General features: G+C 40.2%; 1 protein-coding gene across 2 annotated transcripts in view; it reads left to right on the top strand.

Annotated features, from left to right (window-relative positions):
• Nucleotides 1-16,696, top strand: part of crfa4 (cytokine receptor family, class I receptor 4) — a 53,982-nt gene that overhangs the window by 8,445 nt on the left and 28,841 nt on the right. Inside the window, exon 1 of one of the 2 annotated variants that reach the window (XM_026158599.1) lies at nt 5,966-6,052. The exons of the other annotated variant lie outside the window; for it this stretch is intronic. Within the exon in view, the coding sequence (XP_026014384.1) occupies nt 6,012-6,052 (41 nt within the window). The 5' untranslated portion in view covers nt 5,966-6,011. Of the gene's footprint in view, nt 1-5,965; nt 6,053-16,696 lie in introns of those variants that run through there. 2 annotated transcript variants of the gene reach the window in all.

Below are 16,696 nucleotides of genomic sequence, written 5' to 3'. Positions count from 1 at the left end.
CATATGGCTTCCCTGTGTTCCATGTTATGTCCACTGTGACGTTTTTGTACCATGTTTCAGGTTCCTATGTTCTGTCTCCCCAGTTGCTGTTAAGTTTGCATGTTTAGAATTCAGTCAGTGTGTTTCCTGTTTTACTTTGAAGGTCCATGTCTCATGTGAGTGTTTCTAGTTTTGCTTCCCTTGTCTCGTCCAGCCTGATTACTCCCAGCTGTGCTCTCCTTCTGTGTCTCATTCCGTCGTTATCCCTCTGTGTATTTAAGCCCTGTGTTTCTCTTTGTCAGTGTCATAGTCTCCCTCATGGCTGTGTTTCCCTGTGTGTTAGTTATCCATGGCCCAGTTTAGTTTTCCATGCCATTTCTGCAATAAAGCAGCTTTTTGAGTTTAATTTCGTTGTCGTGAGTTTTGCGTTTGGGTCCTTCTCCTGCCTGTACACAGCCGAAACATGACAAGAGGTCAGTAAGCACAACCAGAATTCATACATACGGCGCTCAGGATTATAAGGCGCACTGTCGATTTTTCTCACAGCACAAAGGGTATATTTTTTAGAAAGTAAATTGATGCATTTTATTTAAAATTATTTTTTTAGCAAGTGGCTAAAAGGCAATGTGGATTTTAAGAGTTTAAGAGCCTTGATCTGTCCTAACAGTGTATCCACCAGTTAGCTTTTTTCTTTGATCACTGATCTAATCAACTTTTACACTGTTTAATCATCCATACATTAAGATGGACATATGAAGCTGAACCACAGACTTACCTGAACTGCAAGGTTATTCTCCCAACTGGCAACCATAGCCTGACAAAGGGCACCTATTCTGTTCCTTTCCACCTCTAAATGTATTATTGATGGACCCTACTGAAGTAGCTATGTGTTATTTGCAGTTTGAAAATGAAATATTGAAAAAACCCAAAGTCTTTTCCACAATAGATCCCAACCAGCCTCAAGAAGAAGGGAGAGAGATTTAATTTTGAGCATCTAAAGAACCTGAAAGTATGCCAGATCTGACGTGCAAACTCAGATGCTGTCTTCCGCTCATTCTCTGTCTGAAACAACCTGTTTTAGCTCTTTCCTCTTTGAGGCACTTCTTCTGATTGGCTGACACTATTAAAGTGAAAGTTTGACCAGCAGGCAGTTCTGATATGGCAAAAGATGGCCATATCAGGGATACCCACTCTCTGTGACATTAGAAAAAAAGAAGAAGAAAGAAACAGCATCCTAAAGCCTGAGCATTTGGCTCACAGGGATTAGTTGTACAGTCACTGACCTCGTTATTTAAAAGCAACGCAGGTTCACTTTAAAAGTATTTTAGAGGACTGTTCTGCTTCCAGAAAAGTGGACTGTGCCCGACTTTCAGTGCCCTGAAATCTATAGTAGAGTCATGAAGTATTCAGATTTGTTGATTAAAGTTGTGTTATTACCTTTTTCAGTTATTAACTTTACCTAAATAAGTTTAAGACCCCTTAAACAACAAAATCACGAGAGCACACATTGTGTTTAAGGCTCTCAGCTCAGATTCAAGCTGTTTCAAGCAGACTCCAATTTTCTGGCTGTGTTCATCAAAGATTGCTGTGGGATTGGGTCAACATGGACATGCAGGATTATATAACGCTGAAAACCAAACATAACATGTGAGTTCCTGTGGATCGAACGCCCCTGTCCATTCAGATCTATATTTCCTTTGTGCGTTGCCCAAGGCACTGTGATGGTTTGGTGGAAAATGGAAACCACAGAGCAGCATACATCCTCCAGATAAGACTTATCACTGCACATGACAGTTAGAACCGTGGTCACAGAGTGACAGAAACATGTTCTTGTACTTTACAGGGATGTGAACACAAGTTAATTCCCGGGAGGACTTTCAGGTCTCTTCTTTGGCTGTTAAAGGGTTTGCATTAGTGCTTGAGCAGCTGTCATTTGCAGGCTGTTCAGCCCCTGGTGTCTGTTCACTCCAGCATGGTCTGCAGATCAGCGAGCAGAAAAGTGACAGCATTAAAGCCAGACGTTTTCATTGTGGCCTGTGCGCTTTTCTTTTGAAGAATTTACACTGGATTGTCGGAGCAGGTCAGTGATTTGAGGATTTTCTGTCTCGGTCTGAATTCAACATAAGGCAGCCAGCTAATCCCATACACTGTGGAAAAAAAGCTGTTTAGAAAAAAATAAATAAGACAAAGCACTCGCAGGCTGACCTTTGGACTCTTAAGTAAAGCTTGTATCGCTTACACACACAAACACACTCACAACACACACACATACACATGTCAGGCTGGAAAGAAACAAGTCATGCTGCTCTGATTAAGCTGTAAAGGAAATGTACATGAATCCAGAACTGAAAAATAAATATATAAGGCAGCAGCTCTCAAAAGGGTGAAAAATATGGAGCGCAACAAAAGTCTTTCTGGAACAAACTCTCAATGCTTGGCAACCATCTTGGTAACACCTCTTGGCAATTATTTTGAAGCCTCTATATCAGTGGTTCCCGATCTTTTTTTGCTAGCCCCCCCTTTGTTTTACAAGAAAATCTTCATGATGTTGCGATGCTTCAACCTCTGCATTTGTGTGGGAGCCGTGTCAAAAAACCTGTCCATTATGCTAGCAGTGTTGTTAACTTGTACACAACTTTGGTGACAATGTAGGATCAAGTGAAGAAGGCCCTGGTAACACAGGCCTACAGACTGGTCCAGGATCAACTCATAATCATGGTTGCTAGGTAAAATGTCATTCCTGGGCCGGTTAGCAAGAAACTTCTTGAGATTGCTGATCAGCTGAAACACAAACTGGAAATACAGACTTCAAAGTAAAAGCTGAGTCTTTTGAAACGTGTTTGATAAAACATTCATTATGGGCGTTCTCTGTTTCCAGTTTCCTACTGCTACTTTTTGAGTTTTACTACTGCTTGATGATTAGTAAGCAGTAAGTAAGTGTTTGCACACAAGTCGGCATCTTCCTTGTAAATTAGTGGCAAACTCAGCACCTCTTTGCAAGACGATTTTACCTAACGACAGGCAGCAGCCTTCAGCAAACACCCACCGACTGATTGGGAAAGACACATTTTTCCTTCATCACCATTGGTTGTATAGCACCCAATATGGAAGACTTTTCCCTAAAAGTCTCAGCTTTTTAAGCTGTTGCAGGATTTTCCTCTCTTTAATTAGAGGGATATATCAGAGCTTCTGTGTGGATATATCACTGAAACAGTGAAGAGCAACCTGACTTTGAACTTATTATGCACTTGTTATAAAAATCAAGAGATGCACGATTGGCTGAAAACACACCAAAATGTGGTTTGTGCCAGGGGATGTGATGTCACTTGTGGCGTGAACCACCGACCACGAGGGCAACAGCAGCGGGTAGGACGAAGGCTTTACTTTCTCTGAGGTTTTAACTAAAACCATCACCAACAGGGGGCAGAATTTCACCAGTGTGTGGTCGGTAGATGCCCGCCTAATACAGCCCCCCCCCCCTACCGCCCACACTACCACACTACCACACTACCACCCACCTCCTTTGTTGGGCTTTTGTTGCTCTTTAAAAGTCATCAAGCTTTTGAGCCTTTGTCAGGTTTGATAAACTGGATGGCACAGTGATACATAAACTTGTGCTCCCTTCTTTAAAGTCACTACACGTTTGTTTAGCCCATATTTTACTGCTTGTGTGTTTGGATGTAATTAGAAACTTAATTTTTAAAGGTCAGCGCCTCGCCTGTGGGGAGCGCAGCGCCGTGACGAAGCAGCAGCAGATGCAGTAGCCCTATTCTTTTAAAGTAGGAGATAAGGTTTAATTTAATGGCTTTTTGAATGTCTGCTGCAGCCCGTGACCACTTTTATAAGCTCACAATCACAGGTTTGCACAGACACAGCAGCATGGAAACATTTAATTGTTTTTTTGTGTTTTTTTGTGTCTCACTGGCTGCATACCTGCATGTCATCAGAATGAGAGGATGAGAAACACATAGCAACTTGCCATGCAAGGAGAGTTATCTTTTTCAGTCTTCATGACAATGCCAGGTCAGGGTCAGGTGACCGTGGAGTCAGCACTCCTTTGATCTTGTTTGGTCTTCAAAGCTTTGAGGCGTGTTTGGGCTCATTATCCCAGTGCATTTTGAATCCTTCTTCACAGAGATGCAAACCAGAGGAATAACAGAGTCTATTTGACTTTAATCTTCCCACCAGCATGTTTCACTCTGCATTTGATCCCCTTAAGACTGGGTGAGTAATCGGGTCTTTAATTTCACTAACAATTTCTAATGAAACTGAAAGCGAGATAATCAGGATTAAAAAATATATATTCTTTTTTAACCACAAAGCTCTCAAAACTATCAAAATTAGCCTGCCAAAGACTCCAATCTTTCCCACTGGACAGCTTTGGAAAATGTGAAAAAAGACATAAATTTTAGACTTTTAACTGTATTTTGATACAAATTACAGCTTGTCCTGCTCACCCACAGTCATTCATACTACAGTAATAAAAGTAAGAGACAAACAAGCAAGCGACAGGAAAGTTCTGATTTATTGTAACATGGATGTCTAGGCAGTGAGCTACAACAAGTCTTTCAATAATTTTTCACGTCTTACAATTTAAGCCCAAAGAGCCGCGCTGACACATTTATTTAATTTCCTACAGCAGCTTTTCATTATCAGATCGTAAAACTGAGGCATACTGTTGAAATTGCACTTGTTTTTCGACTGCCAAGATATCTCAGGGATTGCAGTTTAACTACTTTACACTGACAGAAAGGGGAGTTTCACCAGTTAGGATCAAAGTGCGCTGCATATGGATCCCAATGTAAAATGAGTTTGACATCCCTGATCTAGAAGAAAGTTTCTGTATGCAAACCTGTTTCATACGGTTCTCCAGGAGTGGAGCATTGCCATAGGTGATGGTTGTCAACTTTTCACGGTGCTCCCTTTGTTTCTCCTGCTGCTACCTGAGTCTCTAGTTGTGCCCTACAGTAAAGGCCCCTTCAGAGTCAAAAACACCTGTTAGCCTGACCTTTTTATCCCCATCCACCTTCGTTTTTCTTTAATTCATCATTCAAATTATACCTGAATTTCATGCAAATTCCCAGAAAGGATGTGTTTTTAAATGCATCAACCTTATTAAATTATTATGCCAAATAAAATGATGTTAAACTGAAGATAAAAATGTTCAGATAATTATAATTATGATCTTTACGATAAGCCAGCAGACCTCTTGTGTTATTATTCTCTTTCTCTTTATTGCCTCTGACTGGGATTTAGTCAAGTACAGTGAATATTAGTTGAGTGAATTATGTCAAAAGGAATTTTTTTCTCCATAGTTCACTGTGAAATGCCGGTTCATGATATTTAGCCTTGTTTTCCCTTTTGGGAAAACTTTCAGAGAAGCCCCTCGTCCTCAGAATCTGCTAATAGGTGCTCACTTTTTACTATTCACTGTTCTCTCTCTATTTATTTCCATCTTTACTAAGGTATGACAAAAAATAACTAAAGAAAGGAAATGATACCTGACTTCAGTGTGTATACATACACACACATGCGGAGCGTATATCTTTCTACACATCCCTGTAACACGTATAACCAGAGCAACAAATGAAGCAGTTTCATCCTACAAATTGAGCATAAAGTTCAGAATGTCAACAGAGTGACGCTCAACCTTAATCCTCTTCAGATCAGCTGATCTCAGTGCCTGCCCACATCAGCTGATTTCTCGTCAACACATCCCATTGGTAAATCTCACACAGGGAATACTATTCAAGCTGCTTTTGTCACAGTCCCATGGTTCAGTGCTGTTTGTCACTTTTGAATTCCCTTTTTGTTTTTAGTAGTGCTTTGGACACGTTACATTTCAGTTTTTTTGTAGTATTTAGAGAAATTCTGATTCAGTGTTTAATTAATAAAATAATAGATAAAAGCTTATTAAATGATCTACAGCTGGGCTCTAACATCTTTGCCTGAGACAAATTGGGTATTAGGAAGAATTCAATGATGAGTGGACCAGCAGCTCCTTTAGTTTTTAGCACCTGCAGCCCGAGGGAATGACTGCTTTCACTGCCTGGGATCACACCGCTCAATATGTGTGAGTGCAAACAAGCAAAGTTACTTTAGAGGGCTGACTCACAGCTCTGCTCTGAGCTGGTGTCCTGTTTCGTGCATGTGTTTCACTGCAGTTGTTTGTGCAGTATGAAGATTGCAGTGCTTGGAAATGGAAATATCAAGTTCGATATGATAAGAAGGCAAAGACGGAGAGGAAGACGTGGCACATGCTCTTCTCTGATTTCCTCTTCCTATTTTGCTGCCATGCTGCTGATCACCTGTTTGCATATCGGTGCCTGCTCCACCTGCATTTACACCTGATGGTCTTAAATGACAGACTCTCAAGCTTTGTTCTTTACCTTGAAATGAGGCTTTACTCTGCAGGTATTTTGGGGTAGTTTAGGGGGAAAATGAATGCAGGTTTAGGGTTATAATAGTTAACCTTCAGATTTTTATATAAGTCACACTTATCTGCTCTCTTTCTGTGTCTGTAGCCCTGGTCCAGAGGAGAGAATATGTAGAAGTGCATAGAGGTTAACATGAATATGTCTCATTTAAGGTCATCTTTTCCTGTTCTTGTTGGCCGAGCTTCATGAAATTTGGCATAAAGTGTCCTTAAAAATGTAGGTGAGTGGAGAACAAAAGAATTATATACAGCAGATGGGCAGTATCTGAAAGTCATGTCCTCAAAAAACAGGAAAAAATCCAGCAAAGACCTGACGCAGGACCTGAGAGATGCATCTGGGTTTTCAGTTGATCATCTAGTATTCATTGAAGCCTTATCTGAAGTGGTCTCAGTGGAAGAGTGGCTGTCAAGAAGCCATTCTTAATGAAGGGAGACAGGGAGAAAAGGCTGAGGTATTAAAATTGAACAAGAACTGCACTGTAAATCAGTGGCAACAGGTCTGATGAAGTGATGAATTCAGATTTGAAGTTTTTTGGCGTAAATCATTGTCAGTATGTAGGGAGAAGTTCAGGAAAGAAGTACAGTGAGTGTCTACAGCCATCAGTAAAACACAGTGGAGGCTCTGTCATGGTTTGTAGTTAAACAAATGGTTGAATTAAGAACACAGAGATGTGCCATCACATCTTGATTCACCATGCAAAACCACCTGATTAGGAATGGCTTCATTTTTTAGCATGACATGGATCCCAAACACTGCCAATGCAGTAAAATCATACCTGGATAGAAAAAGTCAAACTCTGTTTTGATTTTATATACATTATTTCCATGTATTCATTTATGTTTCGGTAAATCACAGGATCCATTTTTCTTGCTCAAGACTTTTTGCACAGTATCGTACTATATATATTGACATCACCATGGGAGTCTACAGAACCTAGAGTTTCACAGACTTCCATATTAAAATGTTCCACTTTTAAGGTAAATTGAACATGTTTACAGTCTGTTTTTTGTTTTTCTTGTTTTTACAATGTGAAATTCTTTTCAACAAATTTACAGGTTTTGCACTTTTATAAAAATCAATCGTTTTCTGTAATTTGGGACACTTCAAATAGCAGGTTCAGTGCAGATTCAGTTCAATAGCCATCCACTGGGTTTTGTCTCTGCTAATTGGCATTACTTAACTTATCTTCTCAACCATGTCTGTGCTGTTGGTTCCTTTTGGACCATGTTAACAATTAATATGACATGCTCTGTGCTTGATTGAGGTTAATTATACTAACAGACAATCGCAGAAGAAGCTTTTGCTCCATTTTAGCTGTTGCACGCATTAGAAAGGACTTGGGATTGACTTTACTCACCACACATTGTTGACCACAATTTGTTATGATGCTTCCTTTGAATTACTACAAAAATATTTCACTTACTGACCTAGAATTTCACTCCTTTATTCTCTAGCACAAATTTCTAGCTGCTGGTGCATTTGGAACAGTCTAAAAGTACAAAGGTTCAGAATTCAAATAGTGTGACCCATGTTATGAAACAAGCATTCCAGCAACTACACCTCCTGTTTGGCACTAACTTGTCGAACCACTATAATCGTGTTTCGCACCACCAGACATCTCTCACTCGCAGCTGCCCAGTTATGATCTCATCACATCTGTTGAGATGTATATTAATGTCAGAGGGTGAGCTAACGACTTAACTTCCTAAATTGATAAATAGTGTTTTGGTGTCTATTTTTTACAACAGAACCAAGATAATCTGATTTCAATTCCCCCTGTCCAGAAAACTTTTTAAATGTATAACTGGATCATAACTACCACATGAGTGGTCATTAAACCAATCATGCGCAGAGCCTCCACATGCTCTTGCGCTGAATTCCTCAGAAACATAATTAGATTTCATCTTTTAAGGTCAACAGCATGTTCTGGGGAAAATACACAATTATTTTTTCCTTAAATATGATAACAGTGGTCATATTATGCACTCGACTCCACAGTCCATGAGTTTGTCTCGTGTTGCAGAGTCTTTCTCTCAACTTACGAATAGTAAATTAACTATTAGATGTAGAGTGATTTCCTTCTCTCAGAGACACATGTTTGTTTGTTTTACTACAATCCACATTCACGGCGTCTTACTCTCTAACTTTTAAGGCCTGTATCTATCACGCAGGGCGACTAACTCTGCCTCGTCTCCGCTAATTGGCATTACTTAACTTATCTTCTCAATCGTGTTTGCGCCATTGGTGCCTTTTGGAGCATTTTAATGCAATTACCCAACAATTAATATTGCCGGAGGAGCTGCAGATCAAACCACAAAGCTCCTGATTAGCCATGGCCTAGAGATGGGAGCCTTAGCCATGCATTTTACAATTGTGATTTAAAAAAAACCCAACAAAAAACCCCCAACACATTTAACCACCTGTGGCATTGATTTCCATTAAATAAGGCATACATGAAATACAGACAAAGCAATAATTTTTCATTTTCAGCAATGCTGTACTCTACTACATGCTACATAAAGTTCATAAAAAACTTTATGTAGCATCAAACATTAGCGTATTTAAATTTGGCCAATCCCCCGGTCAAGGACCCCATCAGGTTACTTCTGCCCAAAGTAACCTGATGCTTATAACAGAGATAGCACCTTTTATAGATGAACTTTAGCTGTAAGTGATTACGTGTTGCAACTGCAGTCTCCCATCAACAACTTAATTAATGTTTCCTACATAAGGCTGCTGAGTAGAAAATTATTATTATTGATGGTACTGAAAAGAAGAGACAGCGTAGTGACTGACATTGATTTTACCCAACGACAGCAGTTGAGTGACAGCTTTGCCAGGGATACAGCAAGACCACTTAGACAAACCTGCATTAGAGCCAGTGGGGAACTGCCTTAGAACTGTACTGTTGAACTGTATTGTTTCTAACAGCCAGCAAAGGGGGAATTACCTGGTTTCAAAAAGAAGTCAGATTGTGCAGAAGTTTCTCATAATTTATGCCTTATTTCCTGATAATGATGATGATCTATATTTGTTACACTTACATGTTTCAGTTCATCAAACAAATTTTTATTTTGGAAAAGATAAGCCAAGTAAATATAAACTGTAGTTTTTAAACGATGATTTGATTTATTAACGAAGGAAAAAAAGCAATCTTAACGTATCTGTTTAAGGTCATGCCAAAGTCTCTCAATTGGATTTAAGTCCAGACCCACTCATGTGTTTTGGGTCATTGTGCTGCTGCATAACCCAACTGCACGATGGTCAGATATAAACTCATTCAGGATTTTCTGATAGAAAGCAGAATTCATGGGTCAATCAATTACAGCAAGTCACCCTGAAGCAGCAAAGCAGCCCCAGACCATCACACTACCACCACCATGTTTGACTGTTGCAATGATGTTCTCTTTATGAAATGCTGCTAGTTTTATGCAGATGTAACGGGACTCAAACCTTCCAAAAACTTCAGATTTTGTTTCATCGCTCCACAGAATATTTTCCCAAACGTCTCGGGGATCATCAAGATTTTAGTGGCAAATGTGAGATGAGCCTTTGTGATAATTTTGGTCAGCATTGAACTCCAATACTGACTGATGTTTACTGGTAGGGTCGTCTCCATATCTTTGAAAAACATCAGGTTTTGCAGTGAATTTAGGGCCCAGATATCCAAGTTCTGTAATAGAGTTGGATATTCTCTAAGGGCACATTAGCAGTCAATGGCACATTGTAACTTATAATAATCTATTTTCACTTGAAACCGGTGTCTACTTTGAAGCACAAAGCAGCAGCATCAAAGAGCTTTTCTGTAGTTCAGGAGCATGAATGAAGAGCAGTGGGCATTCCTCAGTTTGTGCAGGACCTCTAAGGCTAAACCCCAAACAGTGAGCCAGAAAAAGACCAGTTCAGAGAGTCACATGCATTGAGCTCATTTGGCACATTTCCCTCAGGCTTTTAGATGTTTTCTGCGTGACAGGAAGCTGTAAGTTAGCTAATTGCTCAGCAGTAATAAGATGAAGATCGAAAGAAATCTGCTCTAGTCATAAAAAAAAAGATCCATGTGACTGATTAGCTCATAGTGGATGTGAGGATTCTCTTTTCCGTCACGTTTTTTCATTGAAACTGAAATGATGCTTGTTTTTCAGTGGTAATTATAGTTCACTAGTGTGTAGTGGCAGACAGGGCAGAGACACTGAGTCAAAAGATGTAATATTTTTTTTGGAAAGTCTCAGAGCTCATCTAGCAGCTATAAATCGACGCTCAAAAGAAAACCAAGCACAGAACAAAAAGATACAAGATGGTCACAGAGAGAAGTGATATAAACTCACCACAACAAGATAAAACAATTTCACAGAAACATAAAATAACCACAAATAGTTGTTAGAGGACACTTTGTAGCAACTACAAAAATGACCACAGATGAATTGAAAAACACACAAAGAGGCACAAAATGACTTCAGAAAAATGTGAAATAACCACAAGTAAGTGGAAGGAGACCACAGAGACACCAAATTACTCTAGAGGGATACATATCAGGCAAAAGGCGCAAAGGAGCTACAGAGAGACTCCCAGTGATATCAACTGACCACAACATGAAAATAAGATTAAAGAAATATTTTCAAAAAGACACTGAATAGACATAAAATGACAGCACTGAAATACAAAATGACTATAAAAATGCCAAAGACACAGAGATACAAAAGAAAATTCAGTGATATATAAAACAACCACAATTAAATGGCAAAAGACCACAAAGAGTAAAAATTAAAGCAAACCAGCCACACAAAGTTGCAAAAGAGACACAAAATAACCGCAGAGAGACTTAAAGTGATATAAACTGACACAGCAATGCAAAAAATATTCTAGATTTTTTAAAAAGACACACAAGCGACACAAATATCTGCACAAAAATGCAAAACAATCACAAAAACTCATAAAGAAAAATGTTAACTGAAGTTCTAAGGAGGTGGTGCTTTTAAACCCTAGCCAGCAAACCAACTGAACTGCCTCAAAATAAAAACACAAAGAGCTTATTTTATCACAAGTGTTAGCCCTTTAAATCCCTAAATACAGAGCATGGGGTATGATAAACATAAACATAAAATCTGAAGTGCAGTCTGAAGCTTTTAAAACAAGTGTTTGGCTTTTTTTTTAGGTCAGATGTTTGGTGAGGGATGCCGAAGGATTAGAAACCGAGACTTTTTTGTGCTTTTTGAGGTGGTTGCGCCTTGTGGCGTGTCAGGGTGAGCCGAGGCTGCCAGATAAAACCCAACAAGGCCTCGCAGTAATCCTGTGAGATCAAGGCGGGGATTATTCGCTGTGATTGTTGTCTTAGAGCTGGAGGATGGAGCTGAGCTGCTGCTATTGTTGCTGCTTGCATGTCAGTTCTGTCATCTTTGCCTTCATAAGACCAGACTTTAAAGGCCCTAAGCCCCCGTGTGGCTTCATTAATGTCACACAGGCTTCACGCAGTCATGATGAGGGAGGCTGACAGATTTATTTATACTGTTTTCTCCTGTTGTTTCATGTCTCCTGTTGCTAATGTAGGTTCATGCCCATACAGTTGTCAGCAACAGGACGGCCCAGAAATTCAGTCCAAGCTTAAAGCAATAATCAGCTACATGTAAGGGTCAGCTATGAGCAGTAAAAGAAAGGCAGAGGGAGGTGGATAACATGGAAAGAAGGAAGGCACGCTTGAACGTGACAGGTAAAAGGATTTAAACAAAGTAATAAAAAGAAATAAGGAGATGGGGTGAAAGCAAATGAAGTAAAAGTACATAAGGGCAGATGAACAGGAGAAGTAAACAGTGTAAACAATATAGGTGTAAGAAGGAAGGTAAGAAAAAAACACAGAGAAAAGAAATGGATCCAAAAGATCAGAATAAAATTAGGGACACTAGGAAAAAGCAAAGAACAAACTAAGATTAAAATATGGATATATGGTATGAAGGGACAATATAAAGTAGGCATTAATGAAATGAGAAAAACACGATATGAAAGGAGCAAAAGGAGACATGGAGTGTAAATCTGGAACGTGTTTGGAAAATGAAGAAGAAAAACATGACAAAGAAAAAAACTAAAGAAAGAAAAGTTAAAATGGATGAAAGACAAACAAGTAGTGGCAGAAGTAGTAGAGGTGATGACCTCAGACTCCTGGGTGAAAGCCTCATGTAGGCCTAATGCCACTGCATCCACCTGCTGAGGGGAACTTCGTGGTTTTTTCTACAATTTGCAAAGAGAAATAAACTTCACAGTCAGTGCAGGTAATCAGAAATTAAGAGGCTTGTAGTTGTTTGACAGGTAACTGTCACTTCTGAAATATTGTCGGTGGCCAGGCCAGGAACCACATTTAGACCCTGCAAAGTTCCCGAGCTCCTGGAAAAATCTGTTTATGGTCACTTTAGCTGATTCTAGGAAGCTGCAGCTGAGTAGTCCTCAATAGTTCCTGAGTGCCAAGAAAATCCAGCATTCATTCAGCTTATTAGTGACTTTAGACTACAAGCATTTGGTTTTCCTACTGAAGACCCTCATTCTCAATAGAAAGACAGAAATGACAGAAAACGTTTATCTTCTTTTTGCCTCTCGATCACAGCACGTCTTGAGAATGACTTGTGTTTTTACCTCTGCAGAGAAAACCACCAAAACATATCAATAAGTCCACTCTCCTGATCCTTCAGCAGTGTGTGTAAATGTGCATCTATGACTTCTTGCACATGCTCAGTAGGCTCTGAGGAAACAGTTCAGTGGAGTAAGCTGATTAAAGTAATGAGCTTTGAGCAGACCCTCTAATATCTGATATCGTTGATGTTATCGAACACAGCAACCTAAAGGTCAGTGTCACGGCAACGATATGTTCTGATTTAAAAAATCATGTTTTGTGAGGGGACAGGTCTAAATACTGCAGCACTTTATTTCTAGAAACATCAAAGTCCCTCCAACAGTGTTTTAATCTTTTCATCCAGATGGTTTGACTAGTCTCTGGGGATTCTGGTGACAGTAAGTACTATTAAACCACTTTGTGGGTCATGCAAACATTGCAGGGTAATTCACTTTTCGAAAGATAAATAAGATCTGATGTAAGCTGGAGCGAATGAGCATCAGCAGTTGTTAGAGTTACAGAGGAGAACAAAAGACACCAACTTGGAAATCATCCACAATTTGAAAGTGAATTTACACCAAGTTTTTCTTTTTTTAATGTTCAGAAGATGTGTTTGTAATGCATCTTTAACTATTTGGAGTTATATTTAAGCCTAAGTTAAGAAGTCCGCTGACTTTAAGTCATGTAATATTGGCTGTGGGAAAATGAACCCATCAGACTGAGCCGTAAAAGAAGAAATTGTCAGTATCTTACCTTACACATGGGCAAAAATCCCTCAAATTTCAAAACAGTGCCAATATTTTAGACTTAATATCCAAAAACATGTCCAATATCTGTTCTGCCAAGGTTGTTTTGTCAGTTTAGTGGGTAGTCCAGCTTCAAATGCTAATTTGAAACAAACAATTTGGGATTTTACAGACCAAGGTCTAGTGCCCAGACTTTGACTTTATTTCTCTAAAAAATAAGTACAGCTACAAACAAAGTTACTAAGTCACCACTAACTAGTTCAGAGATCTGCAGTTTCTTGCTGGTTTTCACAGACAGCATAATATCAATCTGCATACATTTTCATTGCTATGCAGACGATACCCATCTTAACACACAAAAATTAGTTATTAAACTACAGGAATGTCTTAAAGACAAGACTTGGAAGACTTCTAATTTCCTGTTTCTAAATTCAGGCACAGAAGTTTTTATACTCAGCCCTAAAATCTTAGAAATATGGCATCCAACCAGATGCCTACTCTGGCTCCCAGTAACACTGTGAAGAATCTTAGAGTCATTTTTGACCAGAATATGTCCTTCACCTTTCTTTTTTTTTTTTTTTTTTTTGCCTGTCCCGTTTGGCTCTTTTGCCATCAGAATTGTTGTCTAAAGGCAAAGAAAGATGCCCAACGGATTTACTTTACCAAATTGACCATCCCAGCCTTGCCATAATGGTCCATTTGATTCACCTTTTATTGTTTATTTTATTTTCACTTACTGAATACGGGACAGACTTGACTGGGGGAAAGAAGGGGAGAAAGAAAGAGGGAAAGAGAAACAGCGGAGAAGACGGACGGGGGAGAAGGGCAAAAGACAAAAACCAACAGAACGGGCAGAGAAAAAAAATGCATATATCAATCACCTGGATCACCTGCTGAGAAAGAAAAAAGAAAACAAGCAGAAGAGAACAAGAGTAATAGAATAAACAACATCACAATGATATATGGGAATATGACAGTAAATACTAAATGTTAAACATTATTGTGCAGCACATAAGATCAACAGAACACAGTGTGCTTTGAGGTAGGAGCCAAAAAGGGTGTAGTTTGTGGGTGTGATCACCCGTGTGTACACCTGTGAACATGGACGCGCTTGTTTTTTGTTTTTTTAAAAGGTTCCTTCATGTAATGATCTGCTAGAGGGTGTGGGGGGGCCACAGCCCCATCCTCCAGGGCGTGAAGCAGGTATGGAGGAGATCAAACCTCCAGACATCCAGAGGCCCCCAGAACACAAGAGACCAAGGAAGACCAACAGAGGGGCAGCTGCGCCACTGTCCCAGAAAGAGCTGAGGGGCGTCCCAGATGAGGGCTCACTCAGCAGCCGCGGAGCAGAAGCCAGGGGGATTGCAGTGACGCGCCCGTGAGCTCCGCCGGCAGCCAGCTGCGCCTGAGTGACCGAGCCCCAGGCCGAGAGGCCGGGGGCACCCCACCTCCGAAGTGGCCCGAGCGAGCCCCAGGCTCCAGGCCCCGATAAGCGACCGCCAAGGAGTGAGCCGGTGTGTACCTGGACGCCCATCCCCAGACACAAAGAACCACCAACGCACCGATGTCTGAGGGAGTCCGCCACTGGCAGGGGAAGTGGTGGTAGGGGGAGATAGGCCTCCAAACCTTGGAGGGCCTGAGATGTCCCCAGAGAGGTGGCGCCTGACACCCAACCTGACATATAGACACAGACATACAGGCACACACAGATACAAACATCCATATGTCCTTCACCTTTCATATTAAACAAATATGCACACTGAAGGATATACTCTTGCTTTCCATGATGCACTGACCATTTCTTCTTCGCTAAACTCTTTTCATTCTCTACGTTGTGTACACCACTCTGCAATTATTAGTTATTAGTAAAGGTTGGGCCTCTCTCCTCTAGTTTGCTTTTTCTCCAATCTCTCTTTGCTCACTTTCCTTTCCTCTCACCATATGGCTTCTCTGAGCCTGCTTCTGCTGGGGCTTTCTTCATTTTAAAAGGCAGTTCTTCTCTCATCGTAGCCAAGTGGTTGGTTGTAGGAGGTTGTGTGATTTGGGGATTTATTTCTAGGGTATTTACCTGACAATATAAAGTACTTTGAGATGAATTGTTGTGAATTGGCACTATAGAAATGAAAATGAATTCAACCAATTTGAATTACCAATTCCTCTTGTTTTCTGCCCTCTGGCTCCATGTACATGTTAGCACTGGGTCTGGGTCTGTCAGAAATGTTGATTCCATACAAGTTAGTTCACAGCCTCAGATCCTTCGGTGGGTCCTTCAAAATGTCACAATGCAGACATGGAAAAAAAAATACGTGCCATGCTTAAGTAGCATACAGAGCCACCTTTAACAGCAAAAAGCTTGAAGTAATGATACAGAAGTCAAAATAAAATTATAGTAACATAGTAGTACAAGTACTATAATAATAGCTGGCAGATGCCTCTCTGCCAGGTCACACAGGTATAATTCAATTATAGTTGGTGATAACATATGGTCTGTTAGAGAAGGTGCTTCACTCCAAATGCTGTCATTTTTTCTCTAAAGCAAATTTACCTTGCCTATGGGTATAAATAAAGTTACCTTGACCTTGACCTTCACTCCTAACCACTATCTGCAGTAAGTGGTGCAGAGGGTGGTCAGGATTATCCACGGTGGATAACAGTTTGGTCAGTGACCTCCCCACCTCGACTTCAAAAGTTTTCAGTCTTCAATCAATCACAGAGCCAGCCTTCCTAATCAGTTTATTCAGTCCGTATGTGTCACCAGCTCCAATGCTGCTTCTCCAGCAGATCACAACAAAGTACACTGAGCTCACCACAACTGAGTGATAGAAAATCTCCAGCATTTTGCTGCACACATTGAAGGATCTCCAGAGGATACGGAGCTTTACAGCCTCATTTTGTATACATTTTGGTCCAACTGTTCAGCCTTACGTTAACATGCATGC

This window comes from Astatotilapia calliptera, chromosome 23, assembly GCF_900246225.1.
Source record: "Astatotilapia calliptera chromosome 23, fAstCal1.2, whole genome shotgun sequence".
In the NCBI taxonomy this organism is placed as follows: domain Eukaryota; kingdom Metazoa; phylum Chordata; class Actinopteri; order Cichliformes; family Cichlidae; genus Astatotilapia; species Astatotilapia calliptera.
This window is presented reverse-complemented; position numbering and strand designations above follow the sequence as displayed.